Source organism: Polypterus senegalus, chromosome 13 (genome assembly GCF_016835505.1).
Source record: "Polypterus senegalus isolate Bchr_013 chromosome 13, ASM1683550v1, whole genome shotgun sequence".
In the NCBI taxonomy this organism is placed as follows: domain Eukaryota; kingdom Metazoa; phylum Chordata; class Cladistia; order Polypteriformes; family Polypteridae; genus Polypterus; species Polypterus senegalus.
Window position 1 is genome coordinate 115428076 of NC_053166.1, and position 25617 is coordinate 115453692.

General features: G+C 37.0%; 1 protein-coding gene across 1 annotated transcript in view; it reads right to left on the reverse strand.

Annotated features, from left to right (window-relative positions):
• Positions 1-25617, reverse strand: part of cdhr2 (cadherin related family member 2) — a 129723-nt gene that overhangs the window by 71450 nt on the left and 32656 nt on the right. Inside the window, exons 9-12 of the mRNA XM_039776154.1 lie at positions 24246-24389; positions 20626-20701; positions 20389-20507; positions 17988-18218 (exon numbers count right to left, since the gene is read on the reverse strand). Of these exons, the coding sequence (XP_039632088.1) occupies positions 17988-18218; positions 20389-20507; positions 20626-20701; positions 24246-24389 (570 nt within the window). The remainder of the gene's footprint in view (positions 1-17987; positions 18219-20388; positions 20508-20625; positions 20702-24245; positions 24390-25617) is intronic.

Consider the following 25617-nt stretch of genomic DNA (forward strand, 5'->3'; position numbering starts at 1 on the left):
AAAATTTTGATAGTTCAGCAAAAGCAATTCTTAAGATTAACTTTTTATAAGTCCAGTTTTGCCATTAACTTTAAGATATTGGGGGTTTATAGCTTTTAATGAATTTGACAGTTAGCCTAATTACTCATCTATCCATCCACTATAAGTGATTACTTTATTTATTACGTTTGTTTCTATATGCTGATGTTATTGCGTTCTTAACAATTACTTATCAAAGCTTTGAAATCACTTCAGATTTTCTGGTCCGGTGCCCCTGACTCATCAGTAAGAGAAAACTCCCACATAAACCACATGACTTGCCTTGATGTCTAGTTATGGAAAACATCAAGCCTTTAGGGGTTCTCCCCTATTTTTTCTCTCTAGACCCCCAAGACCCTCATTTTTAGGTAATTGTACAGCCATATTTTGTGCAGGAAAGTACACCCTTTCCTTGATAAGAATCAAAAATGATCAGAAGGACTTAAGGTTGTGTATGCCACATCATCAAACTCCAGGGGTTCAAATTTCAGATATAAGCATGTGGGTGTCATTTTAGATGATTTCAAGATTAGTGATTACAAATATGGTGTCATTTTTTTATTTTTAATCCTTTACTAGTTACCTAGCCTTCTATGGATCTCCATTAGAGGGAAAAATTACAAATATCTATTACATTTGAAAATATTCCGACTTTAAACGTTTATATTGAAGCACATATTCTAAAATTTCAAATATTTGACGCAGCTATTTTTGTCTATCATGTACTTCTGTCTCTTACAGTAAAATTATTACATCTCTTATGAACAACCTAAACTAGAATGGTTTACACTAATTCGGACTTTTTCATTTTTACCTTCATTTACAGGTATTTATAATTTTTTTTTAAATTGCAAAGTTGCATAGAAGACAGGTAAAACACCCTTGGAATGGCAGATGGTTGTGGTGGTCTCCATATTTAAGAAGGGTGACCAGAGGATGTGTTCCAGCTACAGAGGGTTTACACTCCTCAGCCTCCCTGGTAAAGCATATGCAAGAGTGCTGGAGGAAAGACTGTCCAATGGTTCAGCCAAAGATACAGGAGGAAAATGTGGATTATTTCCTGACCTTGGAACAGTAGACCAACTCTTCTACCTTGTGCAGTTGCTAGAGGGTGCATGAGAATATGATAACTCAGTCTACATGTACTTTGTTGGTTTGGAAAGAGCATATGAGCGTGTCCTTCAGCATGTGTTGGGGGAGGTGCTGCAGGAATATGGGGTAACAGGCCCTCTTTTGTGTTCTATTCATTCCCTATTTGAATGTAGTGAAAGTTGTGTCCAAATTATTGCCTTTAAGTTGAATTTGTTCACTGTGGGTGTCAGGCAATGTCAAGGCTGTGTTTTTTCACCACTCCTGTTTGTGGTTGTCACGGATGGGATATCAAGATACAGCCACGGATGTGAAGGTGTCCAGTTGAAGAGGCTAGGTGTAGCATTGTTGCCTTAATGAGAATGATGTCCTCTTTGCCTCATCTAACTGTAACAATCAGAACACACGCAAGCGATTTGCTGCTGAGTGTGAAGTGGATCCGATGAGGATCCACACCTTCAAGTCTCATGTCACGTCATGGTTCTTTCTCAGAAAACAATGAATTGCTGCCTTCCAGTGAGGGGCAAACAACTGCCCTTAGTGGAGGAGTTCAGGTATCTTAAGATCTTGAGATAGAAAGGGGAGCATGAGATAGAAAAGTGGATTGGAGCAGAACGAGAGTTTAAAGATAAACCTCTCGATTTATTGGTCAATCTCCTCACCTATAGTCATGAGCTGTTAATGAGTTAATGATGGAAGAATCAGATCACAAGTACAAGGAGAAGAAATGAGGTTTCTTCGCAAGGTGGTTGGGCTGACATTTCATGATATGGTGAGAATCACAGCAATTCAGGAAAGTTTCAGTGTTGAGTCGCTGCTACTATGGACCACCAGTGAAGGTGGTTTGGACGTATCATAAGACCTTTTTTTCTTGGTGCAAACAGCATTGCCTGCAACTCAACAGCAGCAAAATCAAGAGACTAGTTACTGACTTTCAATCCACCAAAGAGCCCCTATGCCCTGTCACATTTTAGGGAGTGGAACTAGAGGTGTGGTACTGCTACAAGTACGTGTAGGTCCGCATCAATGACAGGCTGGATTGGTCTCATAACAAAGGGAAACTATATAAGAAAGGGCATAGTAGAGTTTTTTTTTTTTTTTGCAGGAGACTGTGTTCCTTTAATGTCAGTAGTGACATCATTTACAAATTCAGCAACTTTTTGGTGGCCAAGTTGGCTTTCTACGCTGTGGTATACTAGGACGGTAACATCACTTCAAGAGATGCCCACCTATTAAGTAGATGATTAAGAAAGCAGGCTCAGTGAAGGGACACACTTTTGAGGGACACGCTTTTGACCTACTGGAGGAAGTAGCAAAGGTAAAAATTAAAACAAAACTGATGGCTATGTAGCAGCGCTACTTAGGTGGTGACAGATGTGTGCACATAGGGGTCAGCTGAAGGGCTATAGTGGTTGTATTTCTATTGCCACACCAGAGATTGGCACTGTGTCTTAAGGAATTTCACTTATTCTCCTTCTGCAGACCGGATGATTGATGGATAGAACATCTCTGATGTCACAACCAGTGTCCATCCACCTAGACCCACCTCTTCCGGCCGGGAGGACTGAAAGCCAGAAGTTCCACCAACTTATGTACTTATGTACTTGCCAGTTATGTACTGAACTCACAACTCTCTGCAATCTTTTGCTTGTTCCTACGAACCAATTATATGCGGTTACTGGGTAAGTTCCTCAACTCTTTGACATTGTTGTTTGTGTTTCTTACAGTGGACTTCAATACCAGACAACCCAGAAGTGTTGTGCTATTGTGCAGCATCAGGCTGCCACAGGGGTTGCTGGATGAGATTAACATAATGAGGAGCTACTTTTAAAAAGGACCCATAAGCCCCCGAGGAGGTTTGCAATCCTCTGTGTTGATTTGTTTTATCACTTCACCCCCAATCGGATTACAAATACCACCTTGTATAAGTTTTCTAAATTTCTGTAGTTATCCTGTGCCTGCTTATTCATGTGAATTAGTCTTGGTTCGATACGTTTTTGTCTGGGGAGTGCCCCCAGTAACTTCAAATCCTCACGTAACAACTGGAACTCAGTGGGTCAATACTTTTCGTAATATTCAGGAGGCTAGTCGCTTGATCATCATCACTTATATCTGTGGAACTGGACTGTTGAGAACTGTTTTGTGTTTACCATTTTGTGTTTTGTCAAGTTTTGTTATTATTTGTGTTAGTTAAGTAATTATCTTTTTCTGGGAAATTGGGTGAGTTTTTGTGTGAAGATTGTTTGTTTAATAATTATTTTTTGCCTTCTTTATTTGTTTAATATGTTCTTTATATGCCAATTCATTTTAGCCGCTTCATTACGTGTTCCTGTGGTCCCCAAAATAACCTAAACAAACCACTGTTTTAGGATGGTGTGAATGAGTGTCATGCAACTACTACAGACATTATGAAGAATGCTGCACATCCTCTTTCTCTGACACACTAACAATGAGTACCTTGAATCATTTAGCAAAAATGTGTCAAGTAATGATACCAGGACTTCTTTATACCAACGGCAATACACCTTAACAACATACAACATTTATTCATATAGCACATTTTCATACAAAAAATGTAGCTCAAAGTGCTTTACATAATGAAGAATAGAAAAATAAAAGACATAGTAAAAATTAATTAATAATTAATAATGTTTCACTGTGACTCTATGTAAAATTTAAAATTTAAATGTAAAATTTTTGCAGGCTTTGCTTACGCCCTGAGTCTCAGTGAAATAAAAGATATATACAGTATGTCAAATTTCACTAAGATTGGATAATATTTAGTGGTTGCACACTTTGATCAGTTTTGTAAAAGTAGGCAAAAAATATGATTTTTCAATGTTAATTACTTTTATTGGGAAAACTAGAAATCACAAACTTAAAATAATATTAAAACTAGACACTAAGATGAATAGGTAGTATGCAAAATATGTGTTATATTAATCAGCTTTGAACGATGCAATCCCTTCTTTTGTTCGCTTGGTGACAACTTTTCTGTGATGCTTGACTACCCTCAACAAGAATTGTTTTTGTTGTTCGTCCCTGACCGATTTGTTAAACTTTTTTATCAGAGCAATTCCTCTTTCTGCGGTATCATTGACCACCTTAAGAGCATTCACGTGGCTTCTTAGAGAATCACTGCAGTATTCTGTCACGTTGTGGATCCCAAACAATTCAAAGAACGTCTTTGTTTTATTAGTAACGAAATAGCTCAGATCTTTTCCTTCAAAAACTAGGTTTTTACCCTCTAGTCGTTTCATTTCCTTTTTCTTTGCAGGTTTGGTTTCTAAATTTTTGGTCATATTTTCCTTTTCAGCCTGAGTAATACATTCATTCAAAAAAGCCAATCCTACGTTTGTTTCTGACAGATACCAAAGGTGTCTCTTAACAACTGTGAGAGCACATTTTTTGACGTCTTCATCTGGGTAAGTGCTCAGAAGCTGTAGCATATCCAAATCATTCTTTGGAGCCCATCATCTTACAATTGCCTCGTGCCAAAAGCGAAAAAAATGTGCAACCCATTTCATTCCTTTCAATTCTCGTTGAGGAATATTCAACTGTTTAGTGAAGAGGACAATTTTAAGTGCATATATAAAAGAAATACATGAGAAGCCCATTAGTACAAATCACTTCAATATTAGAAATGTCACTAGTTTGAAATAAAAGTGATCAATGTGTGTAACCCCTAAATATTTTTCAATCTTCTTGAAATTTGGCATATATATCTTTTACATCACTGAGACTCGGGGCGTAAGCAAAGTCATATGAAAATCACATCTTTGGAAAAATGAAACACCCTACTGTGACTGTTTACTGTGACATTTTACTTTTAGCAAAGTCAGAAGGTTTTTCTTTTTAGGAATTTTGATGTGTATTGGGGCAAGTGTGATGACCTCAAAGTTAAAACATGTTTTCAGAAAGGTTTGCAAATTTATCAAAAACAAAAACTGAAATCTGTCATTTCAATGTGCTATGGCACTCCAGATTATGGTCAAGTGCATTCTGATTGCTTTCACTTTCCTTGAGATGTGTCTACAACTTAATTATGATAAACTGAATTGATTGGACATAGTTTAGAAAGGCACACACCTGTGTGTAGAAGGTCCCACAATTCACAGTGTATGCCAGGACAACCAACAAGCCTTTAGGTCCAAGGAACTGTCTGTAGATCTCAGCAATCAAACTGTAGTGAGCCATAGATCAGGGCAAGGGTATAAGATCATTTGTAAAGCTTTCAGTGCACCCAAGAGCAAATTGGACTCATTAATTGTGAAATGGCTGAAATTTGCAATCACCAGAATTGAATAATCATGCAGGAAGGGCTTCAGTTAGAGAGTTAAACATGAACCCGACAGTCACTCTAAAAGAGCTTCAGAAGGCGTGGGTTAAAAAGGGAGAACTTGTTGGAAGAACGACCATCTCAGAAGCAGTCAATCAGCTAGATGGAAGCTACTCGTGAGTAAAAGGCATATGATGACATTTAAGGGACTCTGACAGTATGAGGAAATAGATTCTCAAGCATGATAAGACAAAACTTTTAACACTTTGGGTAGAACTCCAAGCACTGCTCATCACCTGCCTATTACCATTCCTACAGTAGAGCATGATGGTGGCAGCACCATACTGCAAGGTGCATCTCGGCAGTAGAGACAGAGAGACTGATGAAAACACAGAATGGTCCTTGAAGAAAGCCTGCTCCAGAGTGCAAGCGACCTTAGACTGAGTCAACAGTTTACCTTTCAGCATGACAATGAACCAAAGCACACAGCCGAGACAACACTGGAGTGGCTTTGGGACAGATCTCTGGGTGTCCTTGAAAGGCCCAAAGCCCAGACATACTCCATAGAATATGTGTGGGGAGACCTAAAGATGGCAGTTTACAGACGCCTCCCAGCCAATCAAACAGGCCTTGAGAGGATCTGCCAAGAAGATATGGGACAAACTGCTCAAATCCAGTTGTAAAGCTTGTACATATGGCCAAGGATATTAGAAGCTGTAATTGCTGCCAAAAAGGTTTCTACAAACTATTAAATACTTATGGGAATGACTGATTTCAGTTGTCATTTTTTAATATTTTTGTACATTTTTTCTAGAAAGTGGATTGATGGGCAAAAATAGCAAATATGTCCTCTAAAAATGAAATCAATTTAAAATGAAATCTACAACATAATGAAGTGTGCAGGAGGTAAAGGAGCATTTGCACTTTCTGAATCCACTGTATATCAACTGTAGTTTTGCTACCAAAATTAAAATATGCAGTAAGGTATTGCAACAGAATCAAAATTTTGAGTTCAGCTTTTCAAAATACTTCCAGATCACAGGAATACCTGAGGATGATGTGACCATTCGAAGGCTGATTTCCATTTGTTTTTCTGTTGATCAGGATGAGAATCTCTTGGCAGGATAACTCAAAGCCAAATTATTTTCCCTGACTTTTACCCAACAGACATACAGTAGCTACTGTACACTACAGTATTGTTAGAATCTACATAGTCAGTTGCAACAATTGCTGATATTGTCAACTCCAACAACCAAAGATTTTAAAATAATATGGATAAATTTGGTAAATTATATATTATTTGCAGTTATAATTTTAGCACAAATTAAGCAATGAAAAAGATTTAGTAAATTGATCCATCACTTAGTTAATTACATATAATCCAAATTTCAAAAATTTCGAGAGGCTGTGTAAAATGTGAATAAAAACAGAATGCAATGATTTGCAAATCTCATAAACACATATATTTTTGACAAAAGAAAATAGAAATCATATCCAATATTTAAAATGAGAAAATGTGCCATTTTAAAAAAGAATAAGGTCATTTTGAATTTGATGGCAGCAAAACATCTCAAAAAAGTTAGGACAGGGCCATGTTTACCACTATGTAGCATCCCCTCTTCTTTTAACAACAGACCATAAATGTCTGGGAAACTGAGGAGACCAGTTGCTGGACGTTTGAGAGAGGAATGTTGTCCCCTTCTGGTTTGACACTGGATTCTAGCTGCTCAACAGTCCTGGGTCTTTTTGTTGTGTTTTTCATTTTGTGATGTGCAAAAATGTTTTCAGTTTGTGAAAGGGCTGGACTGCACGCAGATCAGTTCAGCACTTGGACTCTTTTACTACAAGGCCATGCTGTTGTAATAGAAGCAGTATCTGTGTAGCATATGCAAGGCTTTCTCTGAAAAAGACATCATCTGGATGGAAGCACATGTTGCTCTAAAACCTGCATATACGTTTCAAAACTGATGGTGCTTTTCCAGATGTGCAAGCCAATTCCATAGACACTAATGCATCCCCATAACTTCCTCATACCACCAGAGATGCAGGCTTTTGAATTGACCACTGAAAGCAAGCCAGAATGTCCCTCTTCTCTTTAATCAGAAAGACTCTGCATCCATGTTTTCCAAAGTGAATTTCAAACCACAGAACAGTTTTCCACTTTGCCTCAGTCCATTTTAAATGAGCTTCGTCTCAGAGTAGACGGCGGCATTTCTGGGTCATGTTCACATTTGGCTTCTTCTATGCATGATAGAGCTTTAACCTGCATTTGTGAATGGCACAGCAAACTGTAATCACAGACGGTGATTTCTGGAAGTGTTCCAGAGCCAATACTGTACAATGATTTCCATTACAGAATCATGCCTGTTGTTAATGCAGTGCTGCCTGAGGGTCCAAAGATCACAGCCATCCAAATAATTTTTGACTTTATCCCTTGAACTCTCAGATTCTCAGAATTATTTGATGATATTATGTACTGTATATGATGAGATATTCAAAGTCTTTACAGAACATTAATCTGAAGTTGTTCCACAACTTGTGGATGCAGTTTTTTGCAGATTGGTGAACCTCTGCCCATCTTTACCTTCTTAGAGGCTCTGCTTCCCTAAAATGATCTTTTTACACCCAATCATGTTACTGACCTGCTACCAATTAACTTAGTTAGTTGTAAAATGCTCCCCCTGCTGTTTCTTTTTAGTACCACTTACTTTTCCAGCCCAGTCCTAACTTTTTTGAGATGTGTTGCTGCCATGAAATTAGCATTTGTTATGTTTTCTGTGTCCTGTGAATAAAATATCTGTTTATGAGATTTGCAAATCACTGCATTCATTCTGTTTTTATTTACATTTCAACTTTTTTGGAATTGGGATTGTATTTTCTTTTATTATACTTGTTTAGTCTCTCTTAATAATAATTCTTTGCATTTATATAGCGCTTTTTCTTACTATTCAAAGCGCTCAGCAATTGCAGGTTAAGGGCCTCGCTGAAGGGGCCAAAAGAACAGAGTCCCTTTTTGGCATTTACGGGATTCAAACCATCAACCTTCCAATTACTAGTGCAGATCCCTAGCCTCAGAGCCACCACTCCACCTAATATATATATTTATTTAATAATTAATTAATAGTAATTCATATTAATTATCTTAATATATTTTATAAATTATAAAAACACTGCATTAGATAAAACATTATTGCATAAAGGAAAAATTAACAGTGCAGCTGAGGGAAAGAAATAAAGAAAATCAAAGGCTGGAGTTTTTTTGTTTTCAAATTCAATTCCTTTCATAATTGAGTTTCTTCTTTCTTCATTTTTAAATTCAGGTGGTAGATAAACAGTAAAATGTGGAAGTAAAACTAAGTTCCTAAAGGACTAACATATCTGCATGTCTGCAGTCTATAAAAAAAGTAATACAGCACACATTTCTTTTTTGATTACTAAAGAGTAAGCAAAATCATAGCCATCATATCACTTAGGAAACTGAGTCTATGTAACAAAGGTCAAAAGTTAATAGGAAAAAGTTGCCAAAGCATTTTTCACAGTGAATATGCTGTATTTGCTAATACCTTGTTAGCTGAATATTTTCAAGGAAATTTGCTTTACATCAAAGCATTTTTCCCAGTGCCCCATGATGCCTTATGAATCCAGTGGGACATCACAGAACTGTAGCAGCTATGTGCAGAACTTTCACGCACTCGTACTGTAAGATCATTGACAATCTGCCTCGCCCATGCGTGATATTAGAACCTGAATCAGTACTCCAACCTTTAAACCCGCATGTGTGCATATGTTTAAAAAAAAAACTTGCAATATTTTCAATTGAGAGGTAAGTTAGCTGACCATAATGAGAATGTTATGAGCACTGCCACCAGATATATGACAACTGAAACAAAAATATTTTAACATACTGCTAGTTTGTGGCCATTTGTTGTATTTTGCTATGGTTATCATTTTGTCTGCATCTTTTGTTGTTCGATGCACTGTGGTCTAGTGTTTAGCACAACTGCTCATGATTAGATCACATTTTTGGCCTCAATATTCTGGCCAACATAGTGCTTCCCTAGCGTTCAGTGACAATCAAAACAAATTGCCTCATTATGGTCTACTCAAAACTACTTAACTTCCTCCTTCTCCATTAACTTCAAAGCAATTCACAGAGTTCAGTGAAGTTCCAGAATAGTTCTGTGGTTTCACCGAACTCAGAGAAAAGCAAACTCTGCAGGGTTTGTTCGTCACTAATCAAAACTTAAAATTAATCAAACCACAGAACAGAGAGAAGTGTGTACATTGCAACAGGTACACATGTTGTAAATGTAGTTGGATGTGTGGGAACTGTTAACATTTGAATCTTATGATTGCATATAGCGCGGAACTGATCTCACTGTACTATTCTTTCCTCTGCATGTCCTGGAGTACAAAAGAAATACCCCATGCACCCAAAAGTGGACTCTGGCAAGATCGAAAAAAAAAATGCGGTCACTGATTACAAGTGCAAGAAGGTGTGTGAATGAATATGAATAATATGAATAATATGTTGCATCAGTGCCACGTTTTCCGAAATGTACTATACAGGTCATAAAATGAGTTATTCCAAATATCATATATACCTATGTCTCTGTTTTTTGTCAGTGCGGCTTTGACATCATGGACCATAAGGTACATACTAATTCAGCGTGAGTAGAAACACTCAATAAAACTGAATAAAAAAAAAAATCAAGTGACAGTGAGATACGAAGAAGGCAGATTCACCAGCGTTTGTGTGTCAGCTTATGTCCCTCCAGATCAGAGAATTTCCAGTTCCATTGTCTCAAAACACCACACATCTACAGTTACTTCCAGTTTCAGATAAAAAGTAACTGCGTCAGATCTCTTGTTGTATCGTGATTGCGACTGAGAGAATAAAAGTGAAAAAAAAACGCTAACTTTTACAAGTGCTATAAATTTACAGAGGCTGTTACAGACACTAAACAAATGTATGTTTTTATTGTATAATATTAACAATAAGAGTAGCTCAGTATGCTAACTTTGCCAGGGAAGCTGTTGTATTGTACTTGCAGCTTTTGTGAAAGTGTTTATTTGATATTTGGCCATCAGCCTTCACACACATTATACAGTTCATGTCTACATTTTGTCATTTATTACTAAAACATGAAAAACGTTTCTTTTTTAATGATGTGTTTACATAGATTGTTGTAGACACAAAACACACATCAAGTTATTTCCTCCTACAATTCTGGGTAGCTCACTCTCAGATAATCAATCAAGGAAGGAACTGAGAGAACTTCTTGCCCATTCTGAGGTGGTGGGGGGGATGGTATAGCAGGCTGCTTGCTGCTTGGGCTTATCGACACATTTAGAAGACAAAAGACGCTGATGGAGAGGTGCAAAGGGATTTAAGGTGGGCTGGATTTACGAGTTTTTTCGTAGGCTCTGGTAATTCTAGTGTTAAAAAGAGTAGATACATTTAAATATCAAGGATCAGTGATAGCCGAAGAATGAAAACTAGGCGTAGACATAACCCATATAGTGCCATGATTCAGAAGCAATCCACAGAGTGAAGTGTGGATGGAACAACTGGAAGACAGTACTAGGAGTATTGTGTGATCAAAGAATTAAGGTAAAGGTAAAGTTTTAAAGACTTTGGTAAGACCAGCAATGATGAATGGAGAAAGGACAAATAAGAAATGAGACAATCAGAGGTACAACAGAAGTGGGAGAGACATCTAAGAAAGTACAGAAAAGTAGGTTGAAGTGATTATGGACATGTGCTGTGAAGAAACAATGAATATGTGAGCAAAGGACTGATAGAAATGGAAGTACAGGGGTAAAGGAAGCAAAAGATGCAAAAATGAAGGTTGATGGATAAAATAAAAGATCTGAAGGAAAAGGGCTTGATTGGCAAAGAGGTGTAGAACCGAGCTGTTTGGAGAAGGTTTTTTGAGCACATTGACCCCACATAGAAGTGAGAAAATAAGAAGTAGACACCTTTTTATCAAGCATAGAGGAATATCTAGATACTGTATATCATGTTAGGTGCTAATAATTATTTAATATGCATACCCATGTCTTTAAATTGGAAAAAAAGTACTGGTGACACAGGACACACATTCCAGTGCTAAAATTTGACATAATACTTTATTTAAGAAAGATGCCATAAATGTTACAACTCTGTAGGCACAGCATGTGCAGCTTGATTGTTAAGTATTTTAGCACTGGCAGTAAGACAAATAGTCTTAAACTAGTCTTAAATTAGTCTTAAAGTAAACTTAATAAGGTGATTTAGTCCAGACTTTATTGTCTCTCTCATCTGTCTATACATAGTTATAGCATGAAGGCCAGTCTAGAATAAACTTCAGAAAAAATACAGTAAAAGTCAGTAAATTCTAAATATGCAATGATGAAAATTACATGAAATTACACAGAGAGAGATAAAAAGGTTACTTCAAAACTGAAGTGAAACGATTGTCAAAAAAAGAAGGCAATTCCAAAAAGAGATAATCTTTGAACCTTATAGGCTACAAAACAGAGGGATGCATTTCCTCACAACTCTCATGTCAGTCATAGGAACCAACTTAATATTTTGTAAAATGAGACATCCGTTTAGTGTTGTAGAGAGTAGCAGGCAAAACTAAGGTTGGTTGTGTGGGAGCGGGCAGGGGTTGAACTGAACAAGCAGCAATGTGCATCCCACTTTTATAGTCAGGTTGATAAGGACATGAGACTGTAAGGGCAATAAAAAATATATAATGTGTTATTGGGGTTGGCTGTATGTGGGAACGGGCAGGAGTGAAATGAAACCTTTAGAAGGTGGGCCGGTATTAAAAAGGTATTAAAAAATCTGTGACACATATCCTTCTACTTCAGGTCCTCTGTTAAGATAATTAAGATGTTTAGAAATGAAAATATTCAGAGGAGAAATGGACTGAGATACAGGGCTGCTCAATTCTGAAACATTCCTTTGTTAATATTGTTTTCACTTTGCTGTGTATTTGTAATATCTTGCAATATGATAATTGTTTGTTATAATATCATTTAAAGAGGAGTTTAAATTGATGACTTAAAGAAAGAAGCAGCTTTCTAAAAATGACCCGCTGTAACTCCTTAAAGTTTTAACAATGTGATCATGGACAAGAATGTCCTTCTCTGGCCATATGTGTTGGAGAGGGGTTGAACTGAGCAGAGTTGGCTAAACAATGTCAAGATGCTTAGATGCCAGTGAATCTTGTGTATCTGACCTGTTTCACTGGTGAATCAGGAGCTACAGAGTCACAATAAGAGTGTCATATCTCAGTCAGGGTTCCTGTCCTGGCAGATGTTCAAGTTCATGTTCTATGTCTCTTTTGTTCATTGTTTATTCTTTTAATGTTTATTATGTGTATCATTCTTTATTTTTGGATTTGTCCATGTACATAGGTTGCCTTCTCTATGTTCTGTATATTTTGTTGGTGGTCCCCCCACCCCAGAGGTGGGGCCATCTGCCAATCACCGCTATGAACTGTCCTCCATTCCATAAATCATGACAGTGTGGTAAGAGTATGGAATTCGGGACTTCTGTTAAAGTCTATTTAATAAAGAGTATAAAGGGAAATAACATCACTCTAGGACCCTACCACAAAAAAAAAACTAGCCTCCTTTCATTAAGAAATGGCTGCCATGCTGTCTGTCACATGGCAACTCAGGTGACCACTTCCCAGTCACATACAAAAGTGACACTAGATTCTTGTAATAATGGGAGATTGAAAGAGAGAAACAACACAAAATCAAAAACAAAGTAAATAGCATATACTGTATAACAAAAAATAATGAAAACACCATGAAATCCACTCTACCAGCAATACAACCCAACAGCAGGCTAGTTTTTTTAAAAAAAGAATGTGTGCCATGTCCTACAGTAGTGTTTTTGATTTAAATTATTTTTTTAATGTTTTTTTTATCTTTTTTGTTTATTACTTGTACATGCCACCATTTTGTTTCTCATTTAAGTCAAGAACGCAAGCATATTCTTTGGGAACGGACTTGCCAAGACAATCATGAGTATGTTATGGGGACTATGGGGTGAAGACGTTACACTGTGCATAATAAAAATTTTAATTTCCATTACTAGTAAGGAGGAAGTCCCACCTGATACCAACTGACATCACTTCCACTGCCACTTGCTCCTTCCCTTTTGCTTCAGATAGTATAAAAGAAGACATGAAGTAATCATCAGGAGAGCAACACCAGTTACAAGAAGTGCCTCTTCCATACCTTGAATGGCTGTATTTAGAAGTATATAAGAACCTCTACTTTCAAACCACAAAACATTTACTTTTTTGTACATTTTTCACACACAGGTGTTATGACAGCAAACTCGTAGCAAACCAAATTTTTGGAGGGTGAAGAGGTTGCAAATAGGTTTGCCGCTATACTTGTAAAATAAGGGATGGATAGAGTTAGGTCACTATAGTATTCTTCCACTAAACTACCTAATTTTAGCAAGTACACCAGAAAAATATCAAAATAAATTAAATATATTAAGCTCTAAACATATAAAACTATTTACAAACACAGCATTGAAAAGTGATATAAAATGTATGCCATGTCGCAAAAGTCTTTACTGTAAACTGTGTTTGCGAATCCTGAAGTGCAGTGAACAGTTCCTTGACAGAAAGATGTAATGGAATAGTCCTATTTCTAAACTGCTTTTGGGAAAAATGAATAATATAACACAATCCTATCACCAGTGCCAAGAAGATTTCTAATCTTCTGAGGCATGCCTCTTCCATAAATATTAAACCAAGTGTCACACACGTGTGAGTAGTAGGAAACTGTTTGGAAAAAGTGCGTGTAATTCCACATCAGGACAGGGGGTGGCAGGGTGCATTAAACCTTCTTCTGTTACCTCTAAAGACCAAAAATGGGAAAACCTGTCTGACTCATCCCTAAAGACATCACATCTGGTTCTGGTGCCGAGAGGAATGTCACTTCCGGTTCTGGTGCCTAGAAGAACATCACTTCCGGCTATGATGTCAGAAGAATGTCACTTCCGGTTCCCTCACATTACATCTGGTCTTGGCATTTAAAACTGCCATCTTAACCACTATTCATCAGTTTTGGTTTGGACTCCATCAAAGACACTAATGTCTTATTCTCAAAGCCCATTGCAGCCAAGGATAATATACGGGTGGCTGCCTCAAACCTTTTTAAGAGTTTAAAGTCTGATCTTTTCACACAGGACAGGAATGAGAAAAATGCCCAACACCATTTCTGTATTTGAATGCTGTGCCAATCCTCCTCTGGTGTGAATATCCAGTTCAAAAAAAGTTTCTTGCTGCTGCGAATGATCGAGTTTATGAAAAAATGATAAAGTTAAAAAGTCCCGCCATATCCTTCTCTTCTAGTTTTATATGTACAATGCCTAGTATTACAAATTACAAATCCCAAAAGCCTTTCAAATCCAATGAAAACATCTTTAAAGCTACAGACCCCAGTATTTACAACCTAGGAATCTGTGCCACCAGTATTATTACTAACATATTACTAACATTAAACAGGACAAACTATACAAAAAGAAAACCCCCATATGTGGCAATACTATAAGATATAGATATAGACATAAGAATGAAAAGGGTCAAAACCAGGAGATCAAAAGACATGGTTGTCAAGACAAGATGCGAGCCAAAAATCATACCCACAAAACAAGAAAAAAAATCAAATGAAAGAAGTTTAAAGCAGAACCACATTAATTACCCACACCCCGGTCAACACACCCCTGGGCACACAAGGTTGTTGCCCTAACAACAGATATGCAAAAGAACAGCAATCATTAAAATTAAAGATGGTGGGCAAAACACATTAAATAAGTAAACAACTCGTAAGGGAAATGATAGAATGAAAAAGTAACATCAGAAATTAAGTCTGACCATACAAATTGGTGGCGAGAAACCCATAAAAAATCTAAACAGACACTAAATATTAACATGTTTCATGTCAAGTGCTTGGTTGGTACCTTGGTATATGATGTTATTACAGCATCACTTCTTAATAGAGTGGCTCACATTGCCACACATTTAATCTTTGGATTAGCTTTGAAATAAATCTCAAAGTATTTAGTCAGAGAAAAGGCATTACAGCATGTTTAGTCTCTTGTTTTGTTTTTCATTAATTGTGAATTTAGGTTTGAACTTTGAAACTCAGTTCACGAATTGCCCCCATTCATTTCCACTAGGATTTTGGAAAGCCCCTTAAAGAAAATCATTTGTCACCTGAACTAAACATTCTTATAAAACATACTCATTACTAGCCATTCTCCAAAAGGCAGTGGCATAGCAAGGCTTTTGACTGCATGGTTTAAGCTCATTAGTTGGACCCCTCAGTCCAACCACCCCATGCTACTAATGCACTTCCAGTACATAATGCACACAATTGCAAAGTATTTAGTAAATGATTTGTAAGAGCTCTTGTGACTGAATTTGGGAGCACAGTAGGTTGGTGGGGTAGCTGAACAAGAGTGCTAAGATAGCATAGTTAGCACTGGCAAATTATGATAAGCCACATCACTTTCGACATGTTTGTCTCTCTTTTGTTATTATACCATTCATTTGTATCCATTGCAGTGTCTTCAGTGTCACTTGCTTGGTCATCACCTTCATCATTTGAGCTGCCCCCTTATCTCTCTGAAATTTTCTATGTTTTTTGCACAATTCATTGGATGATCCATTTCTCTACCTCAAGTCACTTTGCTCTTGTAGTTCACTTTCTCACTGGAACTCTGACCAGGTGTAGCTGGTCGGTTGAACCAGGAAGTCTAATTGAGTCGAAGGAAAGCTGAAGTAAAAAGAGCCCTCTCTCAATTTTTTGCACTTCAATGAGTCTGAGTTGCGCAACCTTTTTGTAGGAGGACAGCATGTGTGGCAACGTGCAAGCAATCAGTTTGGGCTTTTTTTAAAATTCAAAACTGCTTTCTGTTGTAATTATTATTTCTATGAGTGTTTATATTATGATTTATGAGAATGTTATGATATAGATTTCATTTTTTCATATATTTTCTGTCATATTTTGCCCAGAAGGGACTGGGCGGTCTCATGGTCTGGAATCCCTGCAGTTTTTTTTTTTTATTTTTTCTGTCCACCCTGGCCATCAGACCTTACATATTCTATGTTAATTAATGTTGACTTATTTCATTTTCTTACTGTGCCTTCTATTTTTCTATTCTTCATTTTGTAAAACACTTTGAGCTACATTTTTTGTATGAAAATGTGCTATATAAATAAATGTTGTTGTTGTTGATGTTTTGGCCCTCCCCATTAGAATGGGGCCTACAGTGACTATTTCCCCCAGTACCTGCTGGTTTTGCCACTGCCACCACTGCTTCACACTTTCATTTTCCCCCAAAAGAGAAATGAGTAGCCAAATTAATGAAAGATTTCAATCTGAAAGGTAAAATTCATTTGTGACTAATTCACAACAGGAACAAAACCCAATAGAAATTATAACCTTCCAGAGACTGAGTTTGACTCTTGCAGTGTAAACTGTTACATAAGAGCAAGCTAATAAATATATCAAGTGATCTAAACATTTTTTAAATATGTTAACTAGTTATGTGAAAATAAGCAGAGTGAGGTTTGATAGAAAATGATTACACATTGTATATATATATAAAATTTTTTCATACATTTTCTGTCATGTTTCGGCCCTCCCCATCTCTACAGTGACAATTTCCCCCCCAGCCCCTGCTGGCTTTCCCACTGCCACCGCTGCTTTAAACTTTCATTTTCCCCCAAAAGAGAAATCAGTAGCCTAATTAATGAAAGGTTTCAATCTGAAAGGTAAAATTCATTTGTGACTAATTCACAAATTCTATATATCACACCTATTCTGTTTCTCCTCTCGGTACTCAAATGTGGCACTTGGTGATACGGCGCACCTGCCAAGTTGTTTTGCCTGCCTAAGATAAAGTCATCCCTGGTGGAGGATTGCAGGGGTCCTTACATCAGATTGGCTGGCCCAGCACTGTTTAAGCTGTGGAATGGCCAAATGGGGGAGGCAGCTTGATGGCTGAGGTCTTCAGGACTCTAAACAAATCCAAATCATATTATGGGATATCACCTACTGTTAAATTCTGCTCCATACTTGTACATTTTTATTTTTTATACTGTATTGAGGATTTGTTCTGTTCTGTGTATTGTATTGTATTGACCCCCTTCTTTTTGACACCCACTGCACGCCCAACCTACCTGGAAAGGGTCTCTCTTTGAACTGCCTTTCCCAAGGTTTCTTCCATTTTTCCCTACAAGGTTTTTTTGGGAGTTTTTCCTTGTCTTCTCAGAGAGTCAAGGCTGGGGGGCTGTCAAGTGGCAGGGCCTGTTAAAGCCCATTGTGGTACTTCTTGTGTGATTTTGGGCTATACAAAAATAAATTGTATTGTATTGTATTGTATTTTTGGAAATGGCAAGTATTAACATGGGATGATATTTGCACATATAGCGCTAATTTAACCCCACAGCAGTCACCTTACACATGTAAAGCAGTACAGGTAAAATTTTAGCTTCATTGCAAATAATAATAACATTTTCAAAATGTACCTTGTGTTAGGATATTGCAGGTTGGAAAATGACTGACTGACCTTGTCTAAGTCACGAGCAACAATTGTCAGATTTTTTACGGAAATGCCAGACGCTGAGTGCTCTTCTATTTCACCAACAAATATGTTTTCTTCTTGGTTGAAGTTGCAGGAAATGACTGAGATGCAGTTGTAGAATATGGGCTTGTTGTCATTAATATCTGTAATTGTGATATTAACATAAGTAAAAGCTTGGCCTGGCATTCCACTTACAGAAGGGTGTTTTTCTTCAGCCTAAAATATCAATGAATATAAAGAAAATCAAATTATTATGACAGTAAAACATCAAATGTTATCCATTCATTTATTCACACTGTTCATTACATGTCTCTCCCCCAATCTTTCCAGTCACTCACTGTATTGTTTTTGTATAAACACAGCCATTGTTTCTTTTGATTTAGATTTTTTTATTAATCCCTGAGTTGAATTTTTTTTTCACATGATGTTTGGGGGTCAGAGTGCAGAATCAGCTAATGTACAGCACTCCGGAGCAATTTTCAGCTTAAGGGCCTTGCTCAAGGTCCCAACAATGCAGGATCCCTTCTAGCAGTAACGGGACCTGAACTGGCATTGTTTTGTATTTGCTAGGCTTAACGATCAAAGGCGCATGTCGTGTAAAGTCATCACTTTGACAGGATAAAGGTTGGCATCACACATTTTTGAATCATCTGAGTATTCATACTACTTCTAAGAACTTGTCATGCAGCGTATTATTGCAGTTTGATTCTGTGGGCTTGACTTGTTTCACTTTCCTGAAAGTTTTTTTCACTTGCCTCTTGTATTGGCTAATAAACATTAATCTGCTTCCTGGCTCCTGACCTTCTTACTGTGTTCTTTATGACACAGATTTCTGCTTCATGTTTCGTCTCTGTTTAAAATACAAATTTTCTTACTTACTGGCATTGATCTTGGCGTGCTTTTCCCACTTTATCTGCTGAACCTTAATTTAAAAAACATCTATGACTGTTTGTTCCTGTGCAGTCATTACAGCGCTAATTTTGAGTTTCCAATTTGAATTAAAAAAACATTTTGGCAGCATGGAAATAAATGGGAATTACACAGAAACATTCAGTTTAAGCCATTCTCACTCTTGCAGACACTTGTTTAGATGTGTATAGCAGTGGTACCCAACTCCAGTCCTGGAGGGTCCCAGTGGCTGCAGGTTTTCATTCTAACCATTTTCTTAATTAGTTACCTGTTTTTTCCTAATTAACTTCTTTTGAATTAATTTTAATTGACTTGGTTTTTTTTTTAAGATTTGTTCCCCTGAATTTCTTTATCGTTCCTCTGAATTGCTTCATTTCTTTCCTTAAACAGAAATGAAATGTGAAGTGAGTGAGCCAACAGAAGACCACCTAAGTCAGGGCCTCAAACTCTAACCAATTTCACTACAAGCAGTTGCTTAAATAGGCGCAGAGTCTTGTTAATTAAATGTGTTCTTTAATTCCAGGGCTTGTTGCTGCTCTCATTGTGTAATAGCACACATTTTTCTCTTTTCCAAGAGCACTGTTAAAATGTTTTGGAGACCTGAGCAGATGGATTTCTTTATTTATTCTCAGATATTGTATGATATACACCGTTTGCTGGTAATGTTTTGGCTCATTTTGTATCTCATTATTGTTTGGCTGCTAATTAAGGAAAAAGAGATAAGGGGTCTGAGTCTTCAAGAGCAAATCAAATAAAATTAATTCAAAAGAAGTTAATTAGGAAAAAACAAGTCACTAATTAAGAAAAGGGTTAAAATGAAAATCTGTAGCCACTGGGGCCCTCCAGGACCGGAGTTGGGGACCCCTGGTGTATAGTGTGCCAACCGTGGGATCTGAATCAAAATCCACTGAGTCTGTTGGCGTGCAGTAGACAGGTGAGTGGTCAGTATTTAACCAACCTTAACCAAGCAGCCTCATACACTACAAAAGGCAAAATGCTACGCTGGTGAAGGGCAGGCTCATTGCCTTAGGTGATTAACAGCCTGATGTGGTGTGACATTTACTTCACTTTATCAGTCCATTTCATTTTGGCCTTTCATCCATTAATCCAGTCTGTGTAGCCTGGTTCAGGGATACAGGGTCAGGCTACCCAGCCATGCACAGCCACATACTCTTAAGCCTATGCATAATTTAAAAAGTCTTCGTTCAGACCTTCGTATTGTTACATGTGTTTAATTTGATTCTGGTCATTGATGTTAATCATTAGGTAATGATGATTATTGTATACTATGCTTTTCAGTTATTGGCAGCTATCCATGTATTTCATTTTTATCTGAATACTCCGGTTTGTAGCCTCGCTAAATTTCACAGCATTTTGATTTTTGTTCACCAGTGTTCCAAATTTGCTTAAAGTTACAGTGTTAGTTACTTTTCCACATCTGAGACAAAAACAAGAGAAAGAGTGATTTTCAAGTTACCTTAATTTTGAGTTTTACCACAGTATTAATATCCAATAACTCCTCCCTGTCGATGCTTCTATTTACATAAATTATTCCAGATGACTCATTGATTCTGAACAATCCATTCCAATTAGACTCTAAATAAAAAACACGAAGAACATCAGAGAGAAAGAAAAGCATTGTTTCAGTGTGTATTATGCAATGTACAAAATTATTCATGGTAAGCAAGACACACAGCCTTCCAAAGACACGCACCATTAATGCTGTAGATGATCTCATCATTGATTCCTTTATCACCATCATAGGCATGAACTTGAAAGACAGATGTGCCCTGCAAAAACGAGACACGTGCACAAAGATTAGACCTGTGAAAGATCATTTCTGCCTATAATGTCACCTCATTAAAAGCCATCAAGGCACCCATTTAAATTCAGTTTTATGCAGGCAGTTGGCACGTTTTAGGTGAAAAAACAACGCTCTCTTGCTTGCTGCAGGTGAGCCTGTGACCTACATGATGTTAGGGACCATACAATGAAGGTAATACTCCTGAATGCTCCCTATTACAAGTTCATTTTATTTTATTCTTCCACAATCCCTAAATTCTTACTTCATAAAATCAGAATGATGTTGAGGTCTGGCATTAAAAAATATGTTAATTTGTTTCATTAGTGATTTATTTCCTTAATGTATCTTAAAGTGTTCATCTTTATTTTTATTCTTGATGGTGTTAATAAAGGGCCAGCTCTGTCATTTTTGCCACCCTATGCAAAGTTGTAAGTGGCGCTCCCAAAAGGCCAGTCATATGACCCTCCTCTACAACATAAGAGCTTCATAAAAGTAGGATTAATGCTATTTTACCATTTGATATCTTTTTATCTTTATATAACATTTTGTTTGTAATATGGTGGTCTAAATGGATTATGAACTGATTTATACATTCACATTCATTTATGCATTTTATGTGGACAACAGGTATATATTTGTTTCGATGAATTTCAAAATTCTTGGTAAATGATGTCAAAGAAAACCTGCAGTTTACTACAGATATTAAGTAAATTAATGTGAAATTAATTTTGCTTTACTTTAAAAATTTGTAAATACAAATATAACAATATACAAATTGTATATACAGTAGATAAAATGCTTGATGGTAGTTTCAATTTACAAACAGATTTGCAGTATAAAAAATAAAAAAAGAATATGCTTAACTAATTTTATTTACAAGTATAAAAATACAAACCACTGAAATTTACAACTGCTTTCTTGACTTCATCTTTGCAAACTTAGCAACAATTTATTTTAAATCCATTGCTTGGGCTCATTCATGCTCTACTGATAAGTTTGCTCTAAACTAGTGAATCATAACACTTATATAATATAATATATATAAACCACATATAAATCCATATTTATATATACAGTATGTACTTGTGTGTGAGTGTGTGTATGGTTTTCATATTGTAGGATATAATATTTCTATAACTTCTAAATTTTTAAAATTATTCACGTTAATTCTAATGCATAAAAATAAAGATTAAATTAGTAGTAATAGTAAACAGCCACAATATACACAGTATTAAATAAGCAACTCAAGAAATGTCAGAATTGTTAAGTGTGTTCTGACCCGTTCATCAATTAGACAAAACTCCAGTTTTGGGGCAGCTTTGTTATTTAGGATTCATAACAGGCACATAACAGTCTTTCTAAAACTGCTCATATTGGCAATGCACCGTGCTTTCAAAATAAGGAAGCAGTGGACAGAAATGTATATGCATTCCTTCAAAATCTGCATCAACACAACATCGAAATAAGGATGGAAAATAAGAAACTTAATGAAAGGGAAAGAGTACAAAAACAAAAGTAAAACTATGACTTTGCATCTGAAGGAAATAAAGAAACAAAGTTCATCAAAAAGCTGAGAGCTCCGTGAAGCTCAGTACAGTGCAGCAACCTGGAATTTTGGAAGACTGCCCATTAAAGGGTTGTGTTGGTTGTCAGGGTCAAACATGGCTAGTAACTGAAATATAAAACAATATTTAAACAATTTGATATTTCCTGAATTTTTAGTAGATGGGGGGCATCTGTCCAAACATTCATTTTCTAGTTTACTTATTTTACTTTAGAGCATCATGGTGTTAGTCCTTATCTTGTGAAAACTGGGCATAAGAAGACATGCAGCCTTGGATGTAGCTCCTGTATGTTAAAGGGCACACATACACAATCATTCAAATGGTGCCAGTTTAGAGCCACCAATTAACCAAACACACACTTCCTTTAGATTGGCAGAGGGGAATAAGTAACCTAGGGGAAGGCCATGTGGATATGGGGAGAGGGGAGAGAGACAGTTATCAATACAAGATTTTAATTTGGTTGTCCATAGCTGTATGGCAGCATACATAACTACTGTGCCAAAATGCCACATCTATCTATCTATGTGCCAACTTAAACCAGTCTAATTTATTTGCGGTAGGACAGAGGTATTGAGTACAAGAGAGGAACCAAACCTGAACAAACACCAGTTAATCACAGACCACACTCAAGCACAGAGCTATGCAACGGGGAGGGGAGGTGGACAGACCTTCTCCTTATGGCAACCAGCCCGACCCTCATTCCCTAATCTATACACCCTGTTCACAAACACATAAAAATATATAAATGTGCCTGTTACAATTTTCTAATAAAATAACACACAAAAATCTTATTAGAAATCTAAATCCAAAAAATTGTGGAAGATTAAATGCATTATTCAGTAGTGCAGTGCCACATGTCCCACTTTAACATCATTATCAATTGCAAGGTAGAAATCATTGAAGAATTTGGCAGAGCTAAACAAGCCTCAAGAAAAGTTAGCTGACAGAAAGATAGTGAGCACAAGCAGATCTAGGGACAAATGACTACAGTGGAGGCAAGAAAAGACAAAGGAAGTGGAAAAGAGAGGATGGAGTAGCGAAGAAGAAATGAACATGGGAGGTGATCTCAACAGCAAAAATGCTAGTGAAACACCTGAAGATACAGACAAGACTAGCATCATCTTAAAGCTACTCCCTGCCTCCACCACACAACAACGGAATCCTACAATACAACAACAAAGCCACCCGTCCCCACTTACCCCTTGAGATGGCTCTCCTCATGCACACTCAACTGCCTAGAGGAAAGCCCAAGCAGACACAGGTAGAATATATTGTGAACGGGCAGAACGCACCATAAGGAGACGCGGTCGCTCCTCCGAAATCCCTTCTTAAACGGTGATTCAATGGGAAACAAATACAAATTTTGACCTCCTCTTTGCTAGATCAGCTGACGGCTTGTCGCTGCTGCCGTGCTGCGTGATCTACATCTCGCACAGCACTTCGAACATTTAAAAGTCTGTACTACAGCTGTCCTTTTGTCTCACTGCCTTGTCCCTCTTTCCTCCCAGACATCCTCTGCTCCTGTTGGGGCTCCCGCAGCATAATAAAGAGGAAGATTTTCTATTCTTTTAATTGAGAGACAGAGCTGTGCCCTCCAGGTACACATGGAGCTCAATTCACTACTGAAAGAGACTTGTGTTTGTTTGAATTGTTTGAATAAAGTTTTTGTCTCTAGAATCTCCTGAGTGTACCTGTGCAACTTTGTGACCCAAGCGTGACAATATAAACAATGTGCTGGCGGCTACCTGGTTCAGGATTAGACTTAGGACTCCTCAGCTGTGAGGCAGCAATGCTAATCACTGCACCATCATGCCTCATTTTGAAGGCCTTTTTTGTGAGTTTTTACTGTAGCTACATTTAGATAAAACACAGGACCTGCACGCAGTAAAGCAGCTGAGACAAAATCAATCATGCATTTCCTTGTCATTCTCATTAGAAAATCTAATGAACAGCTAAAGTACTCACTTCAGGAGTGTTTTCTTCCACGGAAGTGAGATATGGAGTGTTAAAAAACACAGGGTCCAGATTTCGGACATCTTCAACATTAATAACAAGAAATGTTGCGGCATTTAGTGGTTTTGGTGGATGGCAGCTTGATATACCACTATCCTGAAAGAGAAAAATATTAACGACTATCAATGATGTTCCTTCTACAAATGCAAAAATAACTAGCTCCTCCAATTCAGTTTAAGTTTTCTAATAATCACTCAAGCTTTATTTTGCATAGCACATTTCCAATCAAACATTGTTATAAAATGTTTTACAAGAACATTGAAAGCAATACAAATAAATTAGATAGCAACAGAGATATATGGATTTATTGTAAAAATATTAAAATAACAATTCAAAACATTTGAAACATTTACACCTATTATTCAGTTCTTTTAACAGCACCTTAAAGAGGAGGATTTCACCACTGTTAAATTAACTTATTACCAATAACGCATATGAACATATTATCCAGTTCTGAAAATGTTTGAATACTTCAGTTATATGATTACATCCTATCTTGACCATCTGCAGCCTTGTCTGGCTTGAGCAATTGTGGGCAAAACTCAATCTTTTCATAAATGCAAAAATTTCTATAAGTTTAATTTTATATACAGTAATTTAGGTCAATCCCAATATATTAATGCAAGAGTCAACAGTAGTATTTCTATAGTTCTTCAAAAAGCTAGAGTTTTAAATTTTGCTTAATAGTTTAAATTTAGCTTTAAAAATAAGAAAAGCAGATCAGATTACACTGATGTACAAGAACAACTGTATCTTCAGTTCTTCATCATCATCATCACCACCCTTACTCCAGTTATCCCATGAAGGGTCATAGTAGTATCACACTAAGCTAGCTTGACCAGGCAACCCAATCCTCAATCTCAATAACTCCTATCAAAGTCTCCATGTTGTTTTCATAGCTACCCCAGCATTTTGGAGATATGGCCCCTGCAGCACGTCCTGAGTCTGCCCTCAGGTCTTCTTTGAGTGAATATGCCTTATACATTTCCCATAGGAGGCGTTAAGTGGGAATTCTAACTATACACCCAAAGTACCTCAACTGGGGCCTCTCAATCCAGAAGACCAGTGGGTTGACTCCAGAGTCTTCCTGTACTGCTGAGCTCCTCACTTTTTCATAGAGACTGCAACTTTGTGTAGGAACCAAAGAGATTTGATTGACTGAATGATCTCCTTTCATTTGCCAAATTTCGTATGTTCTTATATTTTAACCTTCCTTTGGCTGCTTATATATGCAATATCATTCTTTCAGTCACCACCCTGAGCTTGTGATGTCAGGCAAGGATCAGATGTAGACTCACTAGTAAGCTGAAAGCTTTGTCTGAGG